The 25,140-nt window shown below is 38.8% G+C and overlaps 1 protein-coding gene across 1 annotated transcript in view; it reads left to right on the top strand.

Moving 5' to 3' along the window:
- Positions 1-18,972, top strand: part of Npffr2 (neuropeptide FF receptor 2) — a 62,487-nt gene extending 43,515 nt beyond the window's left edge. The window contains exons 2-4 of the mRNA XM_036200217.1: positions 7,200-7,534; positions 13,671-13,770; positions 18,147-18,972. Coding sequence (XP_036056110.1) covers positions 7,200-7,534; positions 13,671-13,770; positions 18,147-18,972 — 1,261 coding nt within the window. The remainder of the gene's footprint in view (positions 1-7,199; positions 7,535-13,670; positions 13,771-18,146) is intronic.
- Positions 18,973-25,140: the final 6,168 nt, after the last annotated feature.

Here is a 25,140-nt window from a genome sequence, read left to right as displayed (position 1 = left end):
ACAATCGTTATAAACTTGCAGTGACTATTTAGGAGGGATGGGAAGGTCGGAACAATACCTCGCCCTCCAAATGTTAATATTATTACATCAACTTCTTATTAGACATGTACTTGACATGCTGGGTTCTTCTTGTAGCAATTATAAGGTGGAGGGAAAGTATCAAGTTAGAAAGGAAAAAATTAAGGGAGGGAGGGGAAGAGGGATGGTGGAGCTGTTCTAATTATTTTTAGTACCACTTGCATCACCTAGTTACAGTCATTTCCTCCTTTCTTTCCATTTCTCTCCTGCCATTCTCTCTCTCTCTCTCTCTCTCTCTCTCTCTCTCTCTCTCTCTCTCCCTCTCTCTCTCTCTCTCTCTCTCTCTTTCTCTCTCTCTCTTCTGACAATTTGTTGTTGTATAACTCCTTATGCTTTCTTGGAGTTTGTAATTCCATTTATGTCTCCTAAATATTATTGGCTTGTGTTCCCAGGAGCTGGATTACATAAGAGCCCTGGAAAAGTAGCCCCTCACAATTACAGTACCTTCGATTATCGTAGTCAGGAACAGTAACAGAAGTGTTTGCCTGGTTTTCAAAAAGCCTGTGGTCCCAGGAGCTTGATAGACACCAATAGCTTCAGGGTTGGGCCATTTGTGGGACACAAAAGGATGCAATTAAAATGCATTAATGTGATTCTGTGTTCAAACAGATCACTGAAGTTGATCATTTTAGTATGGAGTGAATCTCAATATTTATATGGGTAATGAAGCTGTATTATTCCAATAATACACAATTACTATTTTAAATTTTCTACACATCTATTAAAAAAGAATGAAATAACAACAGCACAGACTATTTGTAGCAACATGTTTTATTTTTTTCTGTTGCCTTTGTTACTGCTTTAGAGTCACTGCACTTGCTAAGTGTGAGGAGAAAAAAAACAGAGCTTTCACCTTAAGGGAGCAGAGAAAGTTTATCCTAGAGCCAAATTTGAGTGACCATGGCCCTGTGATAACAGATTTAGTTTATCGAAAATTCATTGTTCCAATGTGGAGGGAGTTTCATGGGGTTCTATAGTTTTACAGAACAAAGTCATCAATGCCTGTTTAAAACACATTGGTGGGTACATCAGAAGGTGGTTACATCATCAGAAGGTGGGTACATCATCAAAAGGTGGGTACATCATCAGAAGGTGGGTACATCATCAGAAGGTGGGTACATCATCAGAAGGTGGGTACATCATCAGAAGGTGGGTACATCATCAGAAGGTGGGTACATCATCAAAAGGTGGGTACATCATCAAAAGGTGGGTACATCATCAGAAGGTGGGTACAGCAAGATGGGAGAAGCTTCTCTATAGGCCCCAGATGCTATTGAATGATATTTTTAGCTTTTGGATTGGTGGGACCTAGGGGTCTCAGTTAAAAGATTCTAAAAGACTTTTAACTTTTATGGGCAAGGAATGGCTCTTTGTGGGGCTAAACCTAGCCCAAGATAAAGTAATTAATTTCTGAAATTGTAGCATTCCAACCTCTCCACATCAGTTTTATCAGTCAACAGTCTTTGCAGATACAGCTTCTTTCTAGGAATTCCAATTGGCAGATATAATCCCAAATGTGAAAATTTTAATCACAACGCATTTAAATAAACTTTTTCTGTGTCACACTAGAGTGAATTCACTTATTGACAGAGTTTTCCCATATGTATGTGATGATTGACTCCATTCTCAAGCTATTTATTTACTATAACCTTTTTTGCATGTCGTTATGATTTTGTCACTGTAGTAAAGTTAGTATATCAGATTTTTGAAAAGTGAAAAGCAAACTGGAAAATACTTTATTGCCATTATGAAATTAAGGGGACTGATATAAACTCTTCGTTTGAGCTATAATTTAATTTGCAGGCTTATTTCATTTCATGGACATTATCTTGATTTAGTCTGTTGTGAAGACAGGCTTACAAAGTTATATTGTCTCTCTAGTTTTCCACATTGCTGCACTTATTGTACTTTTCAATTTTGTATTACCTGTTTTTCTATTATCCTGGTGTAGTTACATAATTTTTCTTTTTACCTCTTTTTTCAATTTTTACATAATTATACTCTCTTTTCAAACCTCTGTTTTTTTTTTCTCTAAGGGCTCATTTGAGTCACTGACATGCTGATGAATATTACTAGCCATTTTTTTTAAGGAAGCATAAAAATAAAGCCCCTCTACTTTTCAAGTTTGCTGGAGGAGGAGTGGTGTTGTAAATATTCCTGTAATAGCCAGCCTGTAACATGTGATAGCTGGGAACAGTGGTGTGAAACTGGCCTTCACAAAGGGTTGTGAACTGGTTTCGGTGCCCCATTGTCTGAATTCCTGGTCTCCTGGAGGTTGAGACTTGATTCCTTTCATAGCTGTATTTCTAGTTCCTAGAACACTGCCTAGCACATGGTCACCATGGCACTTTTTGTTAAATAGATAAAAGAACAAAGAAGTTCCCCTCAGTTCCAGGAAAGATGACAGAGAAGTACTTTCCCCAAAGGGCTAGCTTGGTAACTCTATCCCTTGTTCAGCCCCTTCATGAGCCTAAATTATTTTAAGAGTAAGAATTAGCACTCAGTTTTTGAACAAAAAACAATTATATTAATAAAAAGTATACTGTGATGCCGGGCGGTGGTGGCACACGCCTTTAATCCCAGCACTCGGGAGGCAGAGGCAGGCGGATCTCTGTGAGTTCCAGGCCAGCCTGGTCTACCAGGAGAGGTACAAAGCTACACAGCGAAACCCTGTCTTGAAAAACCAAAACCAAACCAAACCAAACCAAAACAAAACAAAAAAACCCAACCAAACAAAAAAGTAGTACACTGTGGATATTTTACATTCTGGTATCATATTTCTGAATGTAGCATGTATAAAGTTAAAATAAATCCCATTAAAACAAAAAAGGTAGAAAAGGAGAAAGGCTGGGAGGGAAGGAGGAAGATAGTCCCAAATATTTACTGAGTCTCTGTTATATGCTCGAATTGCATTATGTGGATTATAGTATAAGATTAAGAATGTTCATGTAGATCTCATCCATTTCTCTGTCATTGGGTGATCCCTGAGTCTTTCCTAGGGTCCCGTTTTCTAGGTAGCCTCCCTGGAGTTGTGTAGCAGTCTAGTCATCTTTGTTTTACATCTAGTATCTTCCTATGAGTGAGTACATACCATGTTTGTCCTTCTGAGTCTGGGTTACCTCACTCAGGATGATTTTTTCTAGATCCATCCATTTGCCTGCAAACCTCATGATGTCATTGTTTTTCTCTGCTGAGTAGTACTCCATTGTGTATATGTACCATATTTTCTTTATCCATTCTTCAGTTGAAGGGCATCTAGGTTGTTTCCAGGTTTTGGCTATTACAAATAATGCTGATACGAACATAGCTGAGCAAATGCCCTTGTGGTATGATTGAGCATTCCTTGGGTATATGCCCAAGAGTGTTATAGGTGGGTCTTGGGGGAGATGGATTCCCAATTTTCTAAGGAAGCGCCATATTCATTTCCCAAGTGGCTGTACAAGCTTGCATTCCCACCAGCAGTGGAGGAGAGTTCCCCTTGCTCCACATCCTCTCCAGCATAAGCTGTCTTCTGTACTTTTGATCTTAGCCATTCTGACAGGTGTAGGGTGGTATCTCAGAGTCATTTTGATTTGCATTTCCCAGATAATTAGGGATGTTGAGCAATTCCTTAAATGTCTTTCAGCCATTTGAACTTCCTCTGTGGAGAATTCTCTCTTTAGTTCTATAGCCCATTTTTTAATTGGACTGTTAGGCATTTTGATGTCTAATTTCTTGAGTTCTTTATATATTCTGGATGTCAGCCCTCTGTCAGATGTGGGGTTGGTGAAGACCTTTTCCCATTCTGTGGGCAGTGGTTGAGGGAGGGCCTGATCTGACCTAGTCTGGTGATCAGATGACTAAACACCCTAGCAGTCGTCTTGGAACTCTCATCCAACAACTGATGGAAGTGGATGCAGAGATCCTCAGCCAGGCCCCAGGTGGAGCTCCAGGTGTCCAACTGTCGAGAAAGAGGAGGGACTGCAAGAGCGTGAATTGTTGAATCCAAAATTGCAAAAAGCACAGGGACAAATTGAATGGAAGCACATGAATTATGAACCAACGGCTGTGGAGCCCCCAGCTGAAGCAGGCCCTCTGGATAAGTGAGACAATTGAATAGCTTGATCTGTTTTGGATGCGCCCAGGCTGTGGGCCCTGGATCTGTCCTTGGTGCATGAGCTGGCTGTTTGGAACCTTGGGCTTACACAGGGACATATGCTCAGTCTGGAAGACAGGACCTGCCTGTACTGAATACAACAGGTTTAAATGAGTCCCCAGGGGTGTCTTGGTCCTGGAGGACATGGGAATGGAGGGGAGGGGCTGGGGGAAAGGTGGGGTTGGTTGTGGGAGGGGGGAGGACAGGGGAACCCATGGCTGATGTATAAAATTAAAACACATAATAATAATAATAATAATAATAATAATAATAATAATAATAAAGATTAAGAATGTTAATTCTAGGGCTGGAGAGATGGCTCAGTGGTTAAGAGCACTGGTTGCTCTTCCAGAGGTGTAGTAGGAATTTTAAAGGTACTTGTTAATAAAATCCAAACCCGAGGCCAGTTATTGGGGTGAATGCTGGAAGATCAGAGACATAGAACAAGCCACAGTTTCCTCACCTCGCCAGTCCCTCAGCTGGTTTTGTTTCCTCAGACTGGAAGCTTCTGAGTCCTCATCCCAATGGTTCTCAGCTGAACTGTCTTGCTCCAAAGCCTGAACGCTTCTCCAGCCAAATGCTTAACTAAATACATGCTTTTCTCTCCTCTAATTCCTGGTCTTCACGCCTTATATACTTTTCTCTTTCTGCCCCCACTCCTTGGGATTAAAGGTTGGGTTTCTGGGATTAAAGGCATGGGTCACCATGTTTAGCTGTTTCTAAAGTGGCCTTGAACTCAGAGATCCACCTGGCTCTGCCTCCCAAGTGCTGGGATTAAAGGTGTGTACCACCACCGCCCAACTTCTGTTAGGGCTTACTCTTCCTATTTTCTAGCCACCATTTTTGGCTTTGTTCTAGTGGCTGTCTGTTCTCTGACCCTAGACATGTTTATTTCAGGGAACACACAATATTTCAGGGAACACAATACCCACCACACAGAGGTCCTGAGTTCAATTCCCAGTAACCACATGGTGGCTCACAACTATCTGTAATGAGATATGGTTCCCTCTTCTGGCCTGCAGGCAAACATGCAGACAGAACACTGTATACATAATAAATAAATAAGTCTTTAAAAAGAAAAAAAAAAAGAACATTAATTCTAGGGGAAGTTTCCTGGAAGAAACAGTTCCGTGTCTACTTTCTTTTTTTTAAATTTTCTTATTTTCCCCCCTTTTAAAAATTATATTTGTGTTTTAATTTTACATATCAGCCATGGGTTCCCCTGTCCTTGCCCCTCCCACCCCCTGTGTCTACTTTCTTATTGGTGATCTTTGACAGATAATTAATTTGACTATTGCCTTTGTTACTTGTTTGATTGTGTTGCTGTAAAAAATACATATAAAGATACTTATTACTAAGTTTGACCTCTAGTATGAACAAAATGCATTTTAGCAATAATTATTTTATGAAAGCCTTTGATACTGAAGCATGTACATGTGCTATCATCACCTTTTAGATGAGATAGCTACAGGACATGGGTTTGAGTTCTTTATCCAAATCTACATGGCTTACTCACAACGCTGTCCTCAGTGGAAAAGAAGGTGTGGAATTTGAGTGTAGAATACAATCTGAAACCTCAAAAAGGCTTTCTGATTTTTGCTTTTGGGGGGAGGTGAGTACAGCTATAAAATGTAGGAGAAACCCAAGGATAACCTAAAATAATCAGAGAAAAAAAAGGAAATAGAGGGGTAACGTAATACATAGTGTTAAAATTAATCCCCTTTCATCTATTTTAATGGCTTAATATCTAGTTACTTTTCTCTACACTAACAAAATGTAACCATGAAACACAATTCATTTCTCATTACTTAACAACAGTGATGCAAAAGGCAAGTTGTTGGGCAAAGAAGATTTGCTTTGGAAACTGAAGATGATAAAGACTCATCAGCAGATTCCTTGTTATCTTTGGGTTGCAGGCATGAGGTCTACATCCAGAGCAGTGGGGAAGCACACCAAATAGGTGGGCATCAGTGCTATGTACAGGTGCCAAGTTCTCTGTTTTTCAGCTTCCAAGACAGTAGGGTTCTGTAAATCCAAAAGAAAAATGACTATGTAAAAACTGTTACTGTTCATTTATTTCAATCCTTTTCCTAAGAGCAGTTCATAGTGCATTTGGTGCTTAATTTACATATGGATCCTTTCCCAGGGAAAAGCCATAAAAGTCTCCAACTCTGGTTCAGCCAGGAAATAGACCAACAGTATCTCACCCATTCAGTGACTTCATTCTTAAGTGTCATCTACAGCAAAGCTCAGTGAAGAGATGAATAACGACTTCACCAGATATGCCGCTCTCAAATTAGTGCTGTTTCAAAGTTCAGTAGAGGCTTGCTTAAATAACAGATATTCAAAAGGAATATCATCCAAAACCAAGTATCAGATATGTAGTGCATAGTTCAGTACTTACTGTAATATTTGCAGGATGAACATGACTCTCTACAGTGATACAAGTATGCTTGGCAGAAGAGAGTGTGAAGTCACTAATTGCCCCAAAGTTTTTCAAAGTATAGTCTACCAAACTCAGTGGTTGATCCACTTAAATTGATATATCTACCACTTTAAATTTTCTAACATTATTCTTAAAAAGTGAATACAAGAGTATAATTTGATAAATTTGTCTAATAATCTTAATACAGAGGTAGGTCTGCATCTTCCAAACACCCATAGAAATAATCCCTTGTCAGATTATTAGAAAAGCTGGAGACTCTGCTGATACACCCCTGTCTTACAAGAACATCAGGGAATCAATTGTATTGATTATTGTGAATGGCACAAAGGGATAATTTCAAATGCTTCCAGTTGAAATCCTAATATGATGAATGCTTTGTTTATAATTCACTTTCATATAAAACTGGTGGATTACTGAGAGCATATTTAAATTCAATAATGTTGAAAAAGTACCCAGAAAGTTACATAGAAGTAACATTCTACCAATGTAGAATTAATTCTTTCTCATTAATCTTCTCTTTTCTACCTCTCCTTTGTTAAGGTTCACTATGAGCAGGAAATGGGACTCAAACTCTTCAGAAGACTGGAATCACACCTGGAGTAGCAATGACACACAGCATCCCTGGTACTCGGATATCAACATCACCTATGTGAACTATTATCTTCACCAGCCTCAAGTGGCAGCGATCTTCATTAGTTCCTATTTCCTGATTTTTTTCCTGTGCATGTTGGGAAATACTGTAGTTTGCTTTATTGTAATAAGGAACAAACACATGCACACTGTGACTAATTTCTTCATCTTAAACCTGGCAATAAGTGATTTGCTGGTTGGAATATTCTGCATGCCTATCACATTGCTGGACAACATCATAGCAGGTATGTTGAGCTGTGTGCAGTATAAAGATGACTTCAGAAAATGCCTCCACATATGCTCAGAGTCAGAGCAGAGTCATTCATTCATTCATTCATTCATTCATTCATTCATTCATTCACACAAACTTATTGAGTGCCCTGAAGTGTTCCAGGTGAAGATAACTTCACAAGATGAGGATTTTGTTCACATTCTAAACAAAACATGTAATGATCAAATAGATGTATGGTTTGGGAACAAGAACTTCCCTCCCATACTTCTGGGTCCATGTCATTATTTCTTTATACCACCTTACATGGTCTAGAGGTGCAGGGATAGTGTATTTTCTCATCCAAGTAGGGTTTTCATTCAGAGTGTTGGTTTAATATTGTACTAGATGAGGAACAACACGAGATGTTCACGTTCCTACCAATATAAGAAAAACAATGAAATAATTGCAACATATTGAAGTTCTCTGCAGTAGTGCCAGCTATTTCAAAGCTCCTATCCTCTCATGACACTCAGTTTCCTGACATAATTATTTTGAATTAGATGATTACTATTTTGCACATAAATCACTCCACTGTACCCTTGATTTTGTTTTCCAATAGGCAGCCACCTATAGCATTTCATTTCTTTATTTTTGATAATTATGACCATATATCTGAGAAACATGCAACTCATGACATTTTCTGTTTTCTAAACTGCATAAGACAGAAACTCCATTTCAGTAATCCAGTTATACCACATAAACACAAGTATTCAGTCATACCCTTCACCTCTTCCGTTGGCCATGATGGGAATCGCTCAGTGACTGTGAGTGGTTTCCCCACTGATGCCCTCACAATCTTCTCCACTTCTTTTTGTATTTGGCCCTCTGTTTTCTGATACCACATCTTCTTTCTACTTTACTCCTTCCCAAGAAGTAGCACACCGTGATGGAACATTCTGAGAATTTGCGTGTCTCTGAGAGTTTTATTTCACTCTCAAAACTGATCATAGTTAGCTACGTGAACAATTCTGGGTTGGAAAATTTTCCTCTCAGAACTTTAAAGGGATCACTTTCTTGTTGCTTCTGAGAAATGTTGAGTTACTGTTGAACATTTTTTACTCTCTTTTTTTTTGTTTGATTTTCCTTTATTGTATTTTGGGTTTGGGACAGTTTGAGTGGGAATGATATTTATGAACTATGAAGCTAGAACATCCATAGTATATAACCATTACCAACCTTATTTTTTAAGTGGAGGGAAAGAACTGCCTACTTAGGAAAGCAAATGAGCTCATTTAAAGTGGTATTATAGGTGATTGGAAACTTTCACCAGCTATCATTTTATATGATTTAAAAAACTATTAGGAAGTATGACAATGTTTATAAAAGTTATAGTCTAACAAGAATAACATTTGTGTGATTTTATCTTTTTCTTTCCTATTTCTTTTTTTCTTTATTATTATGTGTTTTAAATTTTATATATCAGCCATGGGTTCCCATGTCCTCCCCCCTCCCGCACCCACCCCCGTCTTCCCCCCAGTCACTCCCCTCCATTCCAATGTCCTCCAGGATCAAGGCAACCCTGGGGATTCATTTAAACATGGTGGATTCAGTACAGGAAGGTCCTGTCACCTCCATCCAGACTGAGCAAAGTGTCTCTGTGTAAGACCAAGGTTTCAAACAGCCAGCTCATGCACTAAGGACAGGTCGAGGTCCCACTGCCTGGATGCCTCCCAAGCAGATCAAGCTATTCAATTGTCTCACTTATCCAGAGGGCCTGATCCATTTGGGGGCTCCACAGCCGTTGGTTCATAATTCATGTGCTTCCATTCATTTGGCTATTTGTCCTTGTGCTTTTTGCAATCTTGGATTCAACAATTCATGCTCTTGCAGACCCTCCTCTTTCTCAACAGTTGGACACCTGGAGCTCCACCTGGGGCCTGGCTGAGGATCTCTGCATCCACTTCCATCAGTTACTGGACTAGAGTTCCAGCACGACAGTTAGGGTGTTTGGCCTTCTGATCACCAAACTAGGTCAGATCAGGCTTTCTCTCGACCATTGCCAGCAGTCTACAGAGGATGTATCATTGTGGATTTCCGGGGACCTCTCCAGCACTCTGCCTATTCCTGTTCTCATGTGGTCTTCATTTATCATGGTCTGTTATTCCTTGTTTTCCATTTCTGTTCTTGATCCAGCTGGGATCTCCTGCTCCCCTAAGCTTTCTTTCCCTCAAATCTTGCACTTCATTACTCCCACTGTTGTCCAGGTTGTTCATGTAGATCTCATCCATTTCTCTGTCATTGGGTGATACTTGGGTCTTTCCAAGGGTCCCATTTTCTAGGTAGCCTCCCTGGAATTGTGTAGGAGTCTAGTCATCTTTGTTTTACATCTAGTATCCTCCTATGAGTGAGTACATACCATGTTTGTCCTTCTGAGTCTGGGTTACCTCACACAGGATGATTTTTTCTAGATCCATCCATTTGCCTGCAAACCTCATGATGTCATTGTTTTTCTCTGCTGAGTAGTACTCCATTGTGTATATGTACCATATTTTCTTTATCCATTCTTCAGTTGAAGGGCATCTAAGTTGTTTCCAGGTTCTGGCTATTACAAACAAAGCTGACACAAACATAGCTGAGCAAATGCCCTTGTGGTATGATTGAGCATTCCTTGGGTATATGCCCAAGAGTGCTATAGGTGGGTCTTGGGGGAGATGGATTCCCAATTTTCTAAGGAAGCACCATATTGATTTCCCAAGTGGCTGTACAAGCTTGCATTCCCACCAGCAGTGGAGGAGAGTTCCCCTTGCTCCACATCCTCTCCAGCATAAGCTGTCTTCTGTACTTTTGATCTTAACCACTCTGACAGGTGTAAGGTGGTATCTCAGAGTCATTTTGATTTGCATTTCCCAGCTAATTAGGGATGTTGAGCAATTCCTTAAATGTCTTTCAGCCATTTGAACTTCCTCTGTGGAGAATTCTGTTTAGTTCTTTATTTTTTTTCTTTTTCTTTCTTTTTTTTTTTTTTTCGAGACAGGGTCTCTCTGTGTAGATTTGTGCCTTTCCCAGAACTCACTTCGTAGCCCAGGTTGGCCTCGAACTCACAGAGATCCACCTGGCTCTGCCTCCCAAGTGCTGGGATTAAAAGCATGTACCACCACCCCCCACTTCTGTTTAGTTCTATAGCCCATTTCTTAATTGGACTGTTGGGCATTTTGATGTCTAATTTCTTGAGTTCTTTATATATTCTGGATATCAGCCCTCTGTCAGATGTGGGGTTGGTGAAGACCTTTTCCCATTCTGTAGGCTGTTGCTTTGTCTTGTTGAATGTGTCCTTTGCTCTACAAAAGCTTCTCAGTTTCAACAGGTCCCATTGATTGATTGTTTCTCTCAGTGTCTGTGCTACTGGTGTTATATTTAGAAAGTGATCTCTGGTGCCAATGCGTTCAAGAAAACTTCCTACATCACCCTTTAAAATAGCCACAAATGATATAAAATACCTTGGGGTTACTCTAACTAAGCATGTGAAGGGCCTATACGACAAGAACTTTAAGTCCCTGAAAAAAGAAATTGAAGAAGATGTCAGAAAATGGAAAGATCTCCCATGCTCATGGATAGGCAGGATTAACATAGTAAAAATCGCGATCTTACCAAAAGCAATCTACAGATTCAATGCAATTCCCATCAAATTACCAACACAATTATTCACAGATCTGGAAAGAATAATACTCAACTTCATATGTAAGAACAAAAAACCCAGGATAGCCAAAAGAATCCTGTACAATAAAACAACCTCTGGAGGCATCACAAGCCCCAACCTCAAGCTCTACTTTAGAGCTACTGTAATAAAAACAGCTTGGTACTGGCATAAAAACCAACATATGGACCAATGGAAACGAATTGAAGACCCTGACATTAACCCACACACCTGAACATATAATTTTTGACAAAGAAGCAAAAAATGTACAATAGAAAAGAGAAAGCATCTTCAACAAATGGTGCTGGCATAACTGGATGTCAATGTGTAGAAGGCTGCAAATAGATCCATATCTGTCACCGCGGACAAAACTTAAATCCAAGTGGATCAAAGACCTCAACATAAATCCAGCTACTCTGAACCTGATAGTAGAGAAAGTAGGAAGTACTCTTGAATGCATTTTTTACTCTTGCTGTCTTTTAATTGAGTTGTGTATTTTTCTTCCTAAAAGCTCTTTGTGTTTTTTCTTTATCCCCCAGTGTTCTGAATTTTATGAAGTTAGGGCTGGAAGTTAGTTTCTGTGGTTTATTTATTGCACTAGATGCAAACTACTCCTTTTAATCTGAAAACCAATGTGCTTTGTCCTGAAAAATTTTCTCGGCCAAGTCTTTTCCCTTCTTTTGCCTGTGTTAATCACATGTAGGAGGGCAGGATGTCCCTTTTTTATTATTTCTCATTCAATTTATGCTTCTTATTATTCTATTCTTCAAAGATGTGTGTGTATGTGCATGCACGCGTGTGTGTGTGTGTGTGTGTGTGTGTGTGTGTGTGTATGTGTGTGTGTATGCTAAAGACATGGAGGTATATACCAATAATATAATATTAGCACTTTGGAGATCCAGGCAGGAGGATTGCTAGTTAAAAATTCAGCTTGGTCAACATAAAGACACTGTCTTCAAAATCCATGGGTTTGGAACTAGACAGATTGCTTGCTGCTTAAGAGCAGTTCACAGTGACCTAGATTCAGTCCCCAGCACCCATGTTAGTTGACTCAAAACTGCCTATAACTTTAGCTTCTAGGGAATTTGATGCCCTCTTCTGGCCTCTCTGGGCACCTGAACTCACCTGTTATATACCTATACACAGACACATATATACACATAATTTTAAAATTACAATAAATCTTGTTTAAAAATCCAAGGACTAAATATGTATTTCATGGTCAGAATGGTTACCTAGGTTATACAGGGTCCTGGGCTTAATCCCCAACACTGTGGGGGCAGAGAAGGAATTTCTCAACTTTCATCTTGAGTTCTTCATTTTCCTTGTTTTAAATTACTTGGCCTATTTTTGTTAATTTTCTGTATGTTTCTTTACCATTATTTTCTATTTCAGACATTACTGGTAACTTGTTTATTCTATTTCTGTGTGAATTTTCTTTTACACAATCCTTTCTTATATTCCTTTATTTGGGGTTTGAGGCTTTCTAGCATGAAGAACCATTTTTGGTTTGTTTTTTTGTGTGAGGTCTTATGTGCTTAATAGACTCACCAGGGAATATTATTTTATGATCAAGACTGCCTGGGAGGCTCAAATGGAGAAATTACAAGTTTGAGGTTGATCTAAACAACATAGCAAAACCCTGTCTCAGAAAGCAAAGTGAAAGGCAAATCTAAGTAAGGATGCCTGTTAAACTAGACTTGCTTATAGTATTTAGGCTAATAGAAATTACATATGAGTAATTTGTTTTTTAGAAAAGAAACTACAGGATTTTTTTAACAATAAAATTTAAAATCCAAAAAACATGTCTAGAGTGTTTGTAGGAGAAGCTTTTTTTTTTTTTTTTAACAGCAAATGAAGTTTTAGAAGGTCAAACTGCTCTGATTATTTTACTTATTTCTCTAGTCACCAAGGTTTAGGTAAGGAACTCTGTTATTTCCATTCATGTATAGGAGTCTTTATTCTAGACATCACTATTATGTAAATTGTGCACTGTGTATATTTGTTTTGTATGTAATTCTCATTTCCTCACTATTTATGGGGTGTATTTCCAAATTAGAAAATTATTTTTCTCACTGCTGTATTTGCCTAGAGAATTGCAGCCTAAGGTTTAATGGTTTGCACTCTGGAAACTTAGCTGAGTTTAAATCTTATGATGCTAATAACTGGCTGGGGCAAGGGGTATATTTGGTTTTTACCTTATCTGGAGATATCATGCTTTATAAAACAGATTCAAATCTTCCCCAGGGGATTAAACAGAGGCAGGTGTGAAGTACTTCCTAGAGTGTCTCGGATGTAATTGTTACTGGGTTAGTTTTGCATTGTGACTTCTGCACTGAGGAAAAACTCTGTCTGGAGAAATGACCAAAGGCATCAGGATATGTTGTTCTGTGGCTGCCTTCATTTCTTTGTCCATATTTGCAAACAGAGTGTGGCAAAATTATCTCCTCAAAATACTATTCCATTTCCCACCCAGGGTGGCCATTTGGAAGCAGCATGTGCAAGATCAGTGGGCTGGTGCAGGGAATATCAGTCTCCGCTTCAGTCTTTACCTTGGTTGCCATAGCCGTGGACAGGTAAGTCAGCTCTAAATCCTGACTTTCAGAAAGTGTTGATTTACCAAGTTACTACATCTTGTCACTGCTATTAAATGATATTGAATATACTGATATTTGTGTGTATACATATTATATATATAATATACTGATATAACTATCTACCTGTTTATATTACTATAATATAGAGCACTACCACAAAACTGTTGCTTCACTGAAGATTTATAACGATTACTTAGCATGTAATTACACGTATTTGCTCAGATCTTAAAGTGTTAGTATTTTCCATGCAGTTACAGCTTGGGAATATGAACTGAGATATTTAATTTTAGAATCATTGCAACATTATTTTTCTTTGCAATAACCACATAACAAGGCCAGTTGCACCCTCAGTGTTTGAAGTGATAAACCACATCACTTTTGGGTAAAAGATACATGGTTTTTGTGTGTGTGCTCACTCCAAATATACATCACACTTTAAAGAAACACATTAAACACAAGGATGTCCTGCAAATGAACATTATATAGTAATTAGGGCTCTTTGCAGTGAACGAAAGCTATACTCTCATTTGTATTTCTACTTCAACCTTAAGCTTAAAATGTTTATTTTCACTTCACATTTGGTACTTAGGTGTCCTTACATGCTTTGAGCAATGTTTCTGATATGACTCTTGAAAAAAAGTTAAAAATAAACATTAATCCTCTATATTTTAGAAAGTGAATGAGATTAAAATCAACAAACAATGCTATTTTTTCAGTGGATAATGTTAAAGAGATGTCAAAGGAATGAAGCAGGGCAGCATAAGTCAACATATATACATTTAAAAAACATAAATTGGAGAGAGATTGCATAATGACACACACGATATGGTGTCACAATGTGAAATCTAAAACATTCCAGATGTAGGCAAATGCTGAAAAATGCAGAAATGCAGATACAGGAGTAATGGCTAGAGACTTCCAAATGTCTCTGCAAAGACGTAAATGAATGTGTATGGCTGGCTGCCAAGAGGAACGCAGATGTATCTGAAATGTGTGTTTAAGACAGCATTGTGTAGAGATGAGAAGGACATTTGTCATATCTAGAGAGCAACAACAAAGGACATCATGCATTTTCTTCTGCTTTTTTTTTTTTTTTTTTTTTTGGTTTTTTGAGACAGGGTTTCTCTGTGTAGCTTTGTGCCTTTTCTTGGAACTCACTTGGTAGCCAATGCTGGCCTCGAACTCACAGAGATCTGCCTGGCTTTGCCTCCCCAGTGCTGGGATTAAAGGTGTGTGCCACCACCACCTAGCCTTCTTCTACTTTTTATGTTTGAAAATTTAGTGAGGTTTATCAATAAATAAATGTAAAGTCATTTATTCTTTGTGTGGCATGATGCCTTGATCTGCATCATGTTGTTGAAGTTTAGTTTTTGTGTTAGACATGTCCTGTCTAGTGGTTAGTCAACTTTACACAAGCTAGAGTCATCTGAGAGGAAAAAAAAATTTCAACTGATAATAAAAATACCTCCATAAGATCAGCGTGTAGGCAAGTCTGTGGAGACATTTCTTGTTTAATAATTGATGTGGGAGGACCTGGGTCATTGTAGGTGGTACTTTCCCTGAGTAGATGGTCCTGGGATGAATAAGAAAACAAATTGAACAAGCCAGTAACTACCACTCCTTCTTGGTCTCTGCCTCCAGGGTTCTTGTCCTGAGTTCCTTCAATGAAGTGTTACTTGAGAATTATATGCTGAAATAAACCCTTTCCTCCAAAATTGATTTTGCTTGTGAAATTTTTGTTTGCTGTGTTTTGTTTTTTGAAACAGGGTTTCAGTAGGTATCCTTGGCTGGACTAGAATTCATTATGTAGGCCAGGCTGGTCTCAAACTCATAGATCCACCATCCTTTTGAGTGCTGGGATTCAAGGCATGTGCCACCACACCCCGTCTTGGTCATCATCTTTATCATGGCAATAGAAACCCCAACTAAGGCTTCATATGTTTGAGTTTTTCTTCATAGTTATCACTTTAGTTTCATTCATTTCATTTTTAACTATTCAGAGATTGTACCAGTAATACATATAATATTAAATTATTTATTATTTATTAATTTTTTATTTATTCATATTTATTAATAAATTATAATTTTTGACAATTTCCTACAAGTATATGGTTCAGTCTGATGGCTCTGTCCCACAGCCTCTCTTATCTCTGCTTCCACTACTTCCACAATCCCTTCTTGGCTACCAATCTCGTTCCAATACTTATGACTTGCTATCTTGTTCTGTGTCACACAGAGTTTAATGAGGCTGTTTAGGTGACCATGGCTTTGGAACTATCTATTAGAGCTGTGTGGGCTTACTAGAGGCTATATAAGTAGATACTGGCTTGCCCATCTCCCAGAATCTGTTAGGAGCTAATAGCTTAGCAGTAACTGATATGGCCTCAGAGCCCCTTCACCATTCACAGCTGACTGTTGGATGGGCTCAACTTGTACAGCAACTGTGAGTTGATGATTGCTGTGGCCATATCATGTTTTGAAGATGGTATTTCACAGCCCTTCTCCCTGCCTTCTGTCTCTCATATTCTTCCTATCCTTCACATTTGCCGAGTGTTAGGGGGATGGAACAAATGTCTTGTTTAGGTCTGAGTCTTCAACCATCCATTATTCTCAGCATCTTGTGAAGCTATGGCTCTTTGCATTCATCAACATCCATTGAAGAGGGGATTCTCTGGTTATGCTGAGCATAGCCTTTGTCTGTGGGTGTAAACAAAGGTATTCAGAGGGAAGTTTGATGCTGTTTCACTTCATCTAAGGATCAGTAATAGGTTCCTTCCTTGGGCCTGTGACCTCTTTAATCAGAGTTTGTTTTTGACTTGGTTTACAGTAATAGGTATGAGTTTCCTCTTGCGGAGCAGACCTCAGAGTCAGTCCCAGAGAGGAACTGGTTTCCTCCATAACAGTTGTGACACCATGTCACCAATGCACATATCTTGCCTGGCAGATTGGTTCATAAAGTTCCCAGCTGAGTAAGAACTTTACTGCCCCTAGGCAGCCTGCAAAGCACAGTCTGGCACTATGTGAGGTAGGCAGAAGGGAGAAATCTTTCAACTCAGTTCTAGCTTGACTTCTCTGCATCTTGCATTCAAGGTATGTGGTGTCTTCAGCAATATGATCTCATCGATTCATTCTTTAGTGCTTTTCTGAAGGCGCATCACAGAAGTTAATTTGGAGTTTCTAGTCAACCATTACTTTCTTTATCTGTACAAACTGTCTTCTGAGCAATAAAATCTGCTTTAGAATAATCACAAAAAACAAAAAAAAATAATGTAGGTGATCATACCTAAAATCATAGAGTTGCTTAATAGCACATACATAATTATTTGTACTATATATCTAACAATAATGAAAGTCGCAATAACCAAAGTGGTAAAGTTCCTCAACAGATTTTGAATTGCCATGTTCAGCAGAGGATATAGAAGGGTCTTTATCAGAACTTATAATGGTGCTTCATAGACCTGTATAACTGTGAAATAGCTAAAAGCACCTTTGGTATAAGAAACGGTAATTTATTCCTCTTGTGAGTTTGTAAAAGCACCTTTGGTATAAGAAACGGTAATTTATTCCTCTTGTGAGTTTGTGGGCTGCGGGAGCACCCCTCTCAGTCTTCTGCTCCCTAGACCATTCATGCGCAGTGTTACCCTGTGAATTAAACTATGTGTCTACGATGGTCAGCCTGATGTCCCCAGGGCCTTCCCCCATGTACTTATCATCTAATTCAAGTTTCTTGGAATCAGGAAGCTGCATTTTCAGAAAAAGCATCCAAAAGGACAGCCTTGATGTGCATGCCTGTTAATGTCTAGTAGCCAGAACACATTCCATGGCCAAGCACAGGAACAATATATTAGGAACATTAAGAACCTGGGGGAAAATGGTTCATGAATTGCTGCTGCTGAGCATCTCCTGCAGCACAGTAGAAGTGGTCTACTGAACCTACCGTTCTGGAGTCCAACTGCTTAGACTGAAATCATGAATAACAATAAGCAAGATTGTGATCTTTCCTAAATCCTAATCTTCATACTTTAATCCATCATGCTTAAAGAAACAGCTGATGTAAGCCCATGGGACTAACTCTACAGCAGAGTTCTAAGGGACCGTGTTTGGTATATTCTGGTGTAATACCATTAGCACCATAATAGCATTTTCTCATTAATAGTATCTGGTCTGCTTCATTCATTTACTTTGAATTAAAACATACCTTCTGTCAGTTATATAAATTCGCAGTGCATGCTGCATTACCCCAGGTGCTCACTTGGGGTGTTTTTGAGGGAAATATAGGCGGATGTTCTCACACTTGTTTGCATCAGGTTAGGAAGTTGAGGCGGTGTCTTGTTGATCTGTGCCTCTCATTGCAGATTCCGGTGTGTGGTCTACCCCTTTAAAGCAAAGCTCACTATTAAGACAGCATTTGTCACTATTGTGATCATCTGGGGCCTGGCCATCACCATTATGTCTCCATCTGCAGTAATGTTACACGTACAAGAAGAAAAATACTACCGTGTAAGACTCAGCTCCCACAACAAAACCAGCACAGTCTACTGGTGTCGGGAGGACTGGCCGAACCAGGAAATGAGGAAGATCTACACCACTGTGCTGTTTGCCACCATCTACCTGGCTCCACTGTCCCTCATTGTTGTCATGTATGCATGGATCGGGGCTTCCCTCTTCAAGACTTCAGCAAAGTGCTCGGGAAAGCAGCGTCAGGAGCAGTGGCATGTGTCCAAGAAGAAACAGAAGGTCATCAAGATGCTGTTGACTGTGGCCGTCCTTTTTATGCTTTCCTGGCTGCCCCTATGGACTCTGATGATGCTCTCGGACTATGCTGACCTGTCTCCTAACAAACTGCGTGTCATCAACATCTATGTCTACCCCTTTGCCCACTGGCTTGCCTTTTGCAACAGCAGCGTCAACCCCATCATTTACGGTTTCTTTAATGAAAATTTTCGAAATGGTTTCCAAGATGCGATCCAGATCTGCCAAAAGAAAACAAAACCCCAGGAAGCCTATGTCTTAAGAGCTAAAAGCAACATGGTCATAAACACATCTGGCCTGCTGGGCCAGGAACCTGCATCTCAAAACCTAGGTGGGGAACATTTGATATGTGGAAAAAGTGCTGAAAATCCCACAGAGGAATCCCTGATGGAAGAAATGGGAGAAGCTACTAATAGTACTGAGGTTTAAAAAGAGTGTGGGGGTGGAAGGACAGTGTTATGTAGAATATGAGTGTAGATATGTCTTTAAATACTGCTGCTCAGTGTGGCTTTGTATTTCTAATATTCTGATGAAAGCCCATTTTGCCAAAAATTTGAAGGTATAAAAATGGCCTTTCTAACCATTCTTACGGTACATGAAATATCTGACCATTCCCACTTTAACCATTTATTTTATGTGAGCCAAGTAAATCAAATGTGTTTGTTTTGTGAGTCTTTCATTTTGTCTGTCTATCCATTCATCTTTCCTTCTGCCCTCTATCATCTATCTATCTAGAATTGAGGTTCTCAACCTATGGGTCACAACCCCTTTGGGGAGTCAAATGACCCTTTCACAGGGGTCGCCTAAGACCATCAGAAAACACAGATATTTACATTACAATTCAAAACAGTAGCAAATGAAGTAGCAAGGACATTTTATGGTTGGGGGTCACCAAAACATGAGGAACTCTATTAAAGGGTTGAAACATTAGGAAAGTTAAGAAACGCTGATCTAGAAGAACACACATCTCCCTAAATTGTGATAAATGTATTGTACATGAAAGTACATTTTGTCAATTCTCCAATTGATTTTGTATTTGAAATTTTAGACTTACTAATGCACTTTGGTTTTTAAATGGGTTTAGTCTTTTAAGAAAAAATATTGGGTTATCTGGAGCCTTTGCTACTGATTTCTCATTGCTGTCAATTAATCTGGGTTACTCTTGAAGAAAGATGTTGCAGGTCCATCAGTAATAATGTCCCTGGTCACTTCATTTTTTTGTTAGAGCTGCAATACCAAGGAAGGGAACACAGATTTCTTTCAATTTAAAGGTTGTTTTTTTTTTTTTTTTCCTTTTTGAAAATTACAAAGTTAGAGAAATCATAATAGTCTGTAGAAGTTACTACTGGGGCTGGAGAGATGGCTCAGTGGTTAAGACCATTAGATCTTGTTGATAGTTTCCATCTCCAACATCGTGGTTCACAACCACCCTCAGCTTAAATTATCTGAATCCTCTTTAGATTTCTACAGCTACCAGGCACAAATGTGGAGCAGATACACACACGCAGGCAATTCACTTATACACATAGAAGTTAAATACATCTAAGAAAGTTCTTAAAAGAAATTACTGTTGACTTTTTAATATTTTCATAGTTTGAGATCTGCATTTTGGCAGAACAGCCAAGCAAAAGAAGAAATCTTTACATAGTGCAGCAGATGTCAAAGAGTATCATGTCTTCCTTCTCTTTGAAAGAGTGACATCAGAGGTGCTGGGCCATTGTCCTAAGAGTTCCCTGACATATAGACAGAGCAAGGATTCTTTTCCAAACTTCCCACTGGGACCAATATTTAAATATATCATTCATAGTTTAATAAGTTAGCACTAAGGTATAAAAGAGAATTGATAACCCCCTGTTACCATCATGCAGTAGTGATTTTAAGTGCTAAGTTTATCTTGAGTTCCCAGAAAGTTGAACATTACAACAAAATACTTTATTTGGCAGATAAAAATAAATCTTGAATATTGAGATCCCATGTTCTTGAAGTCATCGCTGTAGTTCAAGTTGAAAGGTTTCCAACAGGCTAGCAAGAGTTAATTATTGAGGTTTGATCTGAACTGAGTTAAGACATGTTTCTTCCTGCCATCAAGGTGCACAGCTCTCTGAACCTTTAGGTTAGGAATTCCTCCCCTTAGTCTTGATTTCCTGAATTTCTGCTTATAGTTGGTGAAAATGGACATTACAAGTTCACCAGAGACTATGACTTGCTCATGGCATTGTGACCTAGAGACATTTGACCAGTTCTCAGAACTCTTCCAAAGCCCTCAGCTCCCTTCTTCCTGCATTCCATCAGCCATGTTCCCCCATTGCCTCTTTTGTAATGCTTGTGTTCCTTCTTTCTGTGTTCCATCAGCCATGTCCCCTCATTGCCTCTTCCTTAATGCTTGTGGTACTCATTACCAGATTGTGTCCTGCTGTGGTCTTGACACTTTCAGCTCTTTCTACAGTTGGCAGAATCATCTTCCTTAAGTAGATAGTGAATTTGTTCTCCAGTATAAAATGCTCTTGGAAGCTCCATTAAAAAATGTACAGGCCCCAGGCTAGCCAAGGCCTGCCCCATATCTGCTCTTTGTATCTTTGACAAAAATTATTTTTAAATTCTTATCAAACTAAGATGCTCAGCCTAGATTGTTTGTGCTTTTTACTTACCATTTTTTTTTTCTGTTTCAACCCCCTGTGTTACCATTCTTGAACATCTGTACAAAGGAGTCCCTTCAAGAAGCCCGTCTACATTCTTAATGTAGACAATTCCATCATCATTCCAGTGCATGGGTGATGTACAGATAAGAGGTTTTGTTTTTAATAAACTAGAACAACAAAAGGAAGGATGGAGAACACTAAAATGTCCAAACAGGTATACTTAGCATTAGGATTATGGAATCATAGAAAATTGAGCACCTGCTAGGGTAAGACTTTGGACAAATATATTTTCCATAGCTAAATTTTCTCATTTACAAGACTAGAATCACATCAAGTTTATGCATTTGCTATTCTGTGAATATCACAGGATGGGAAAGACAAGCTTGTAAAATGAAAAGCAGAGTGATTAACATCTAGTATCACAAAACATTGATTTTTATTGTACTATAGTTATAATACTATAACATAATAATATCATAATCTTAACACCCTGTAAAGGGATTTTCAAAATGTTCTTTAAGCCTCACAAAAGTACTCTGAAGTATATTTTGTCCCCATTTTTTGGAGGGCATAACCAAGTCCATAATAGCTGGTTTTCCCAATTTTTTTAATGCATATGCTTGAATATCTGTGGGAGGGTTATGCCACATGCAGACAGGTGCCTGCATGGAAGAGATCAGAGGAGGCTGTCAAATCCCCTGAAGTTTGAGTTAATATGTGGTTGTAAACTATCTAATGTTGGTGATGGGAACCAAACTTGGGTTCACTGAAAGAATAGTGAGTGCTCTGAACTCATGTCCCTAAAATCTTAAGACTTAAGAGTTATAAAGAGAAAAAAAAAAAGTTGGGAAATCACTGTATATAATTCAAAAACTATTTTAAGGCTTTTCTCCCAATGTTATCATTTTGAATTATAACAAATTTTATATAAGTCTTTGGCTTAAAGACGTATTCTATCCAGCCCTAAGGTCAGCATCTTACAGCTCATCTCCATCAGCAGCAAAACACTTTCAGAAGACAAGGAATGTGGAAACGGACTGCTACAATGCAAGAAGTAATGAGACAGACAATTCTGAAACACTGTGGCTTCTACTGCTCCTTTTTCACCAAGTTCTCAATCATAGCCCACACTTTGTGGCTGACTGCCCAGAGCAGCCTCACACCATACTCAATGTCTTTCTTCAACTTTGCTGCTCTAAGAAATGAAAGTGCATTTAAATGGACTGTTTTGCTTACTAGCTAGTACAGTTGAACATTGTTCTTTGTTTTTAACTCATTTACACCTCTTCCAATTCTTTGACCACTTCTCCAACTTGTTTTGCCTTTTTGTACATCTTTTGTGCTTTTAAGCATATGAGTCCTCAGCAACAGGCAGAAAATATTGCTTTGTTGCATTAGAAACATCACAGTCTATTTTTGATTATTATCATTGATTTTAATTTGGAAAAAAAACATAGTGTTTACTAATACTTATGTACTTGTGTAATATCTGTATCCCCTACCAAACAGAAAACTGTAAGGCAAAGATTTTGTCTCATATTTCATTTTATTCCTAGTCCCTAAAAAGGTACTTGGCACACAATAGACACATGATAAATATTTATTAAAAAATAAATTGAACAGTTACAAATACCTTCTTGGTTTTAGTTTATTAATTATGTACAAGCCATATTGTATTTTCCATTGTTGAAGGAAACCCAGAATTCAATAGAAGTGTTAGGTAATACTGAAATGCAAATTAAGTAAAATGAAAACCATTAATTATCCCACTTTCATGTAGAAATAATCATTTTGTCACTTTGGGGTCTGTGTGCATGCTTTCATTAATAAGGATATGATTCTATGGTCTATACTTTATAGCTATTTTATTAGTTTAGTGTGTCAGAGATATGTTTCCATATTGTTTAAGAGTTTTCCAAATATTTTAATAATTTCAGTGTCATTCCATTATTTACCAAGCTTCCAAGCTTCTCTGTGGCTGGAAATGCCACCAAAGTCTTTATTTTGTAAAATGTGTAATTATGTAAAATTCTCATAACACTGAACATATTCTAGCATCTCAGAATAGACCAAGAAGAAACAAAATTGCTTGGCTAAAATGCACTTTTTAATACCTTAATATTCATTGTAAGATTATGCTTAATTCTTTAGAAGCACTTTATGTCCATCTGTGATATAAGATAATCTATTCACATATGTTCTCAAATATTGCATATTCTAGAAAACTTCTTTTTCTAACCAACTTGGTGAGAAAACATTATCTCATGCGTTATGGTTTGCATGCTTAATGTTTCCCACTGGCTCATGTGTTTGAATACTTGGTACCATAAAACTATTTTTGATGTCTTATGAAGTCTGGGGAGTCTAAGGGCTGTAGGCCAGGTAGCAGAAGTGGGTCACTGGGAAGCAGCCTTGAAGATGGTATCCACTTCTGCTTCTTGCTCCATGCTCTCTGCTGCCTTACCCACCATGTGTTGTGAATAAACAGTGCAACAAGGTCCTGCTACTGTGGATTGAGCAGTTCAGGTTAGTCTCTCCTCCATAATGAACTGTAACCTTTTGAACTGTAAGCCAAATGAAACTTTCTTGTCTTAAGATGATCTATTGGGTACTTTCATCACAATGATGAGAAAAGTAACACACACACACACACACACACACACACACACACACACACACACACACGGAGTCCTGAAAAGTGGAGTAACTTTTGGGATAAACCCAGCCACATTGTTTTAAACCTTTGGAGATGGTATATAGAAGGAGTGTGGAACAGATTGAAACTTGTAGAGTCTTGTGCAGGTTGGGTCCTAGAACCTTAACTAGGGACATGGAGGGGACAAAGAGAGGACAGACACACAGACACAGGTACAGTAAAACTGGAATCAGGTGAGGTTCTCTAGCAGCTGCAACCAGGAACCTCACCATGTTAGATATCGCACAGGGGCAGGGATTGGCTAGTTTTGGTAGGAGGAATGTGTAGGAAGTCTCTGCAGGCAAGCAGTCTCTGGCTGCAGACATCCAGGAGTAGGAAGCAGCAGTTGTTAGTCTTTGCACACACTGACCAATTGTTCATAAACACTCAGACTCCCAAGGAGAACTATACTACCCCTCTTGAGCCTAGCCTGTATGAAGAACTGGCTTTGTGGAATGTTCCATGGGTCTGAGCCTTGGAGTCCTCAAAAGGGCCATGCCCGTGTCAAATACACATTCATGCAGGACTTCACATACTCAGGGCTTGCTCTGCTACCTACAGAAGCTATGGGATAGAAAATACCTAGAATGTTGAAAACAGGGTTTAAAGGGCTATTTGAAGAGAGCTTGAAAGACCAGAAATGTTGAGGGAAATACAGACAGACTGTGAGTAACAGGCTTCAGAGAGGAACAGGACTACATTGGGAACTCTGTTAAAAGACACTAGTGTTACATTCTGCCAATTAATCTGGCTCCATTCTGCTCATATCCTCAAAATATGCATGATGTTTAATTCAAGGCAGCATGACATGCAAGCCATGGTATAGTTGTTTCTCGGTGCTATTAGCCATGTTTATAGTGAGAATCTAGAGGAGAAAGCAGAATGGGATGATGTGGAAAGGGCACGTTTGATAAAGGGGGAATTGGCGTCCTAAACTTGGAAGGCTGAAGCAGGCAGATTGCCATGGAGTCAGGCTCATTATGGCCTGCATAGTTATCTCCAGGCCACCTAAGCCACACAGTGAGACTTCTTCTCAAATCAATAAATAAATCAAGTCAAGTTGTGGACAAGGTGGATACAGAGAAATGTATATGAATATTTAGGTATCAGTGGCACTATTGAGAAATTGTATACTTCAAATGGAGATAACAGAAAGAATGCCTTGAGAACAAGACTGCACTTGTGGAAGTCTCTAGCCTCTCCAAATGCAAACCCATTTCAAAGACATTATTTCCAAGGTAAATAAATGACACCACAGAGTCA

This window comes from Onychomys torridus, chromosome 10 (genome assembly GCF_903995425.1).
Source record: "Onychomys torridus chromosome 10, mOncTor1.1, whole genome shotgun sequence".
NCBI lineage: Eukaryota > Metazoa > Chordata > Mammalia > Rodentia > Cricetidae > Onychomys > Onychomys torridus.
This window is presented reverse-complemented; position numbering and strand designations above follow the sequence as displayed.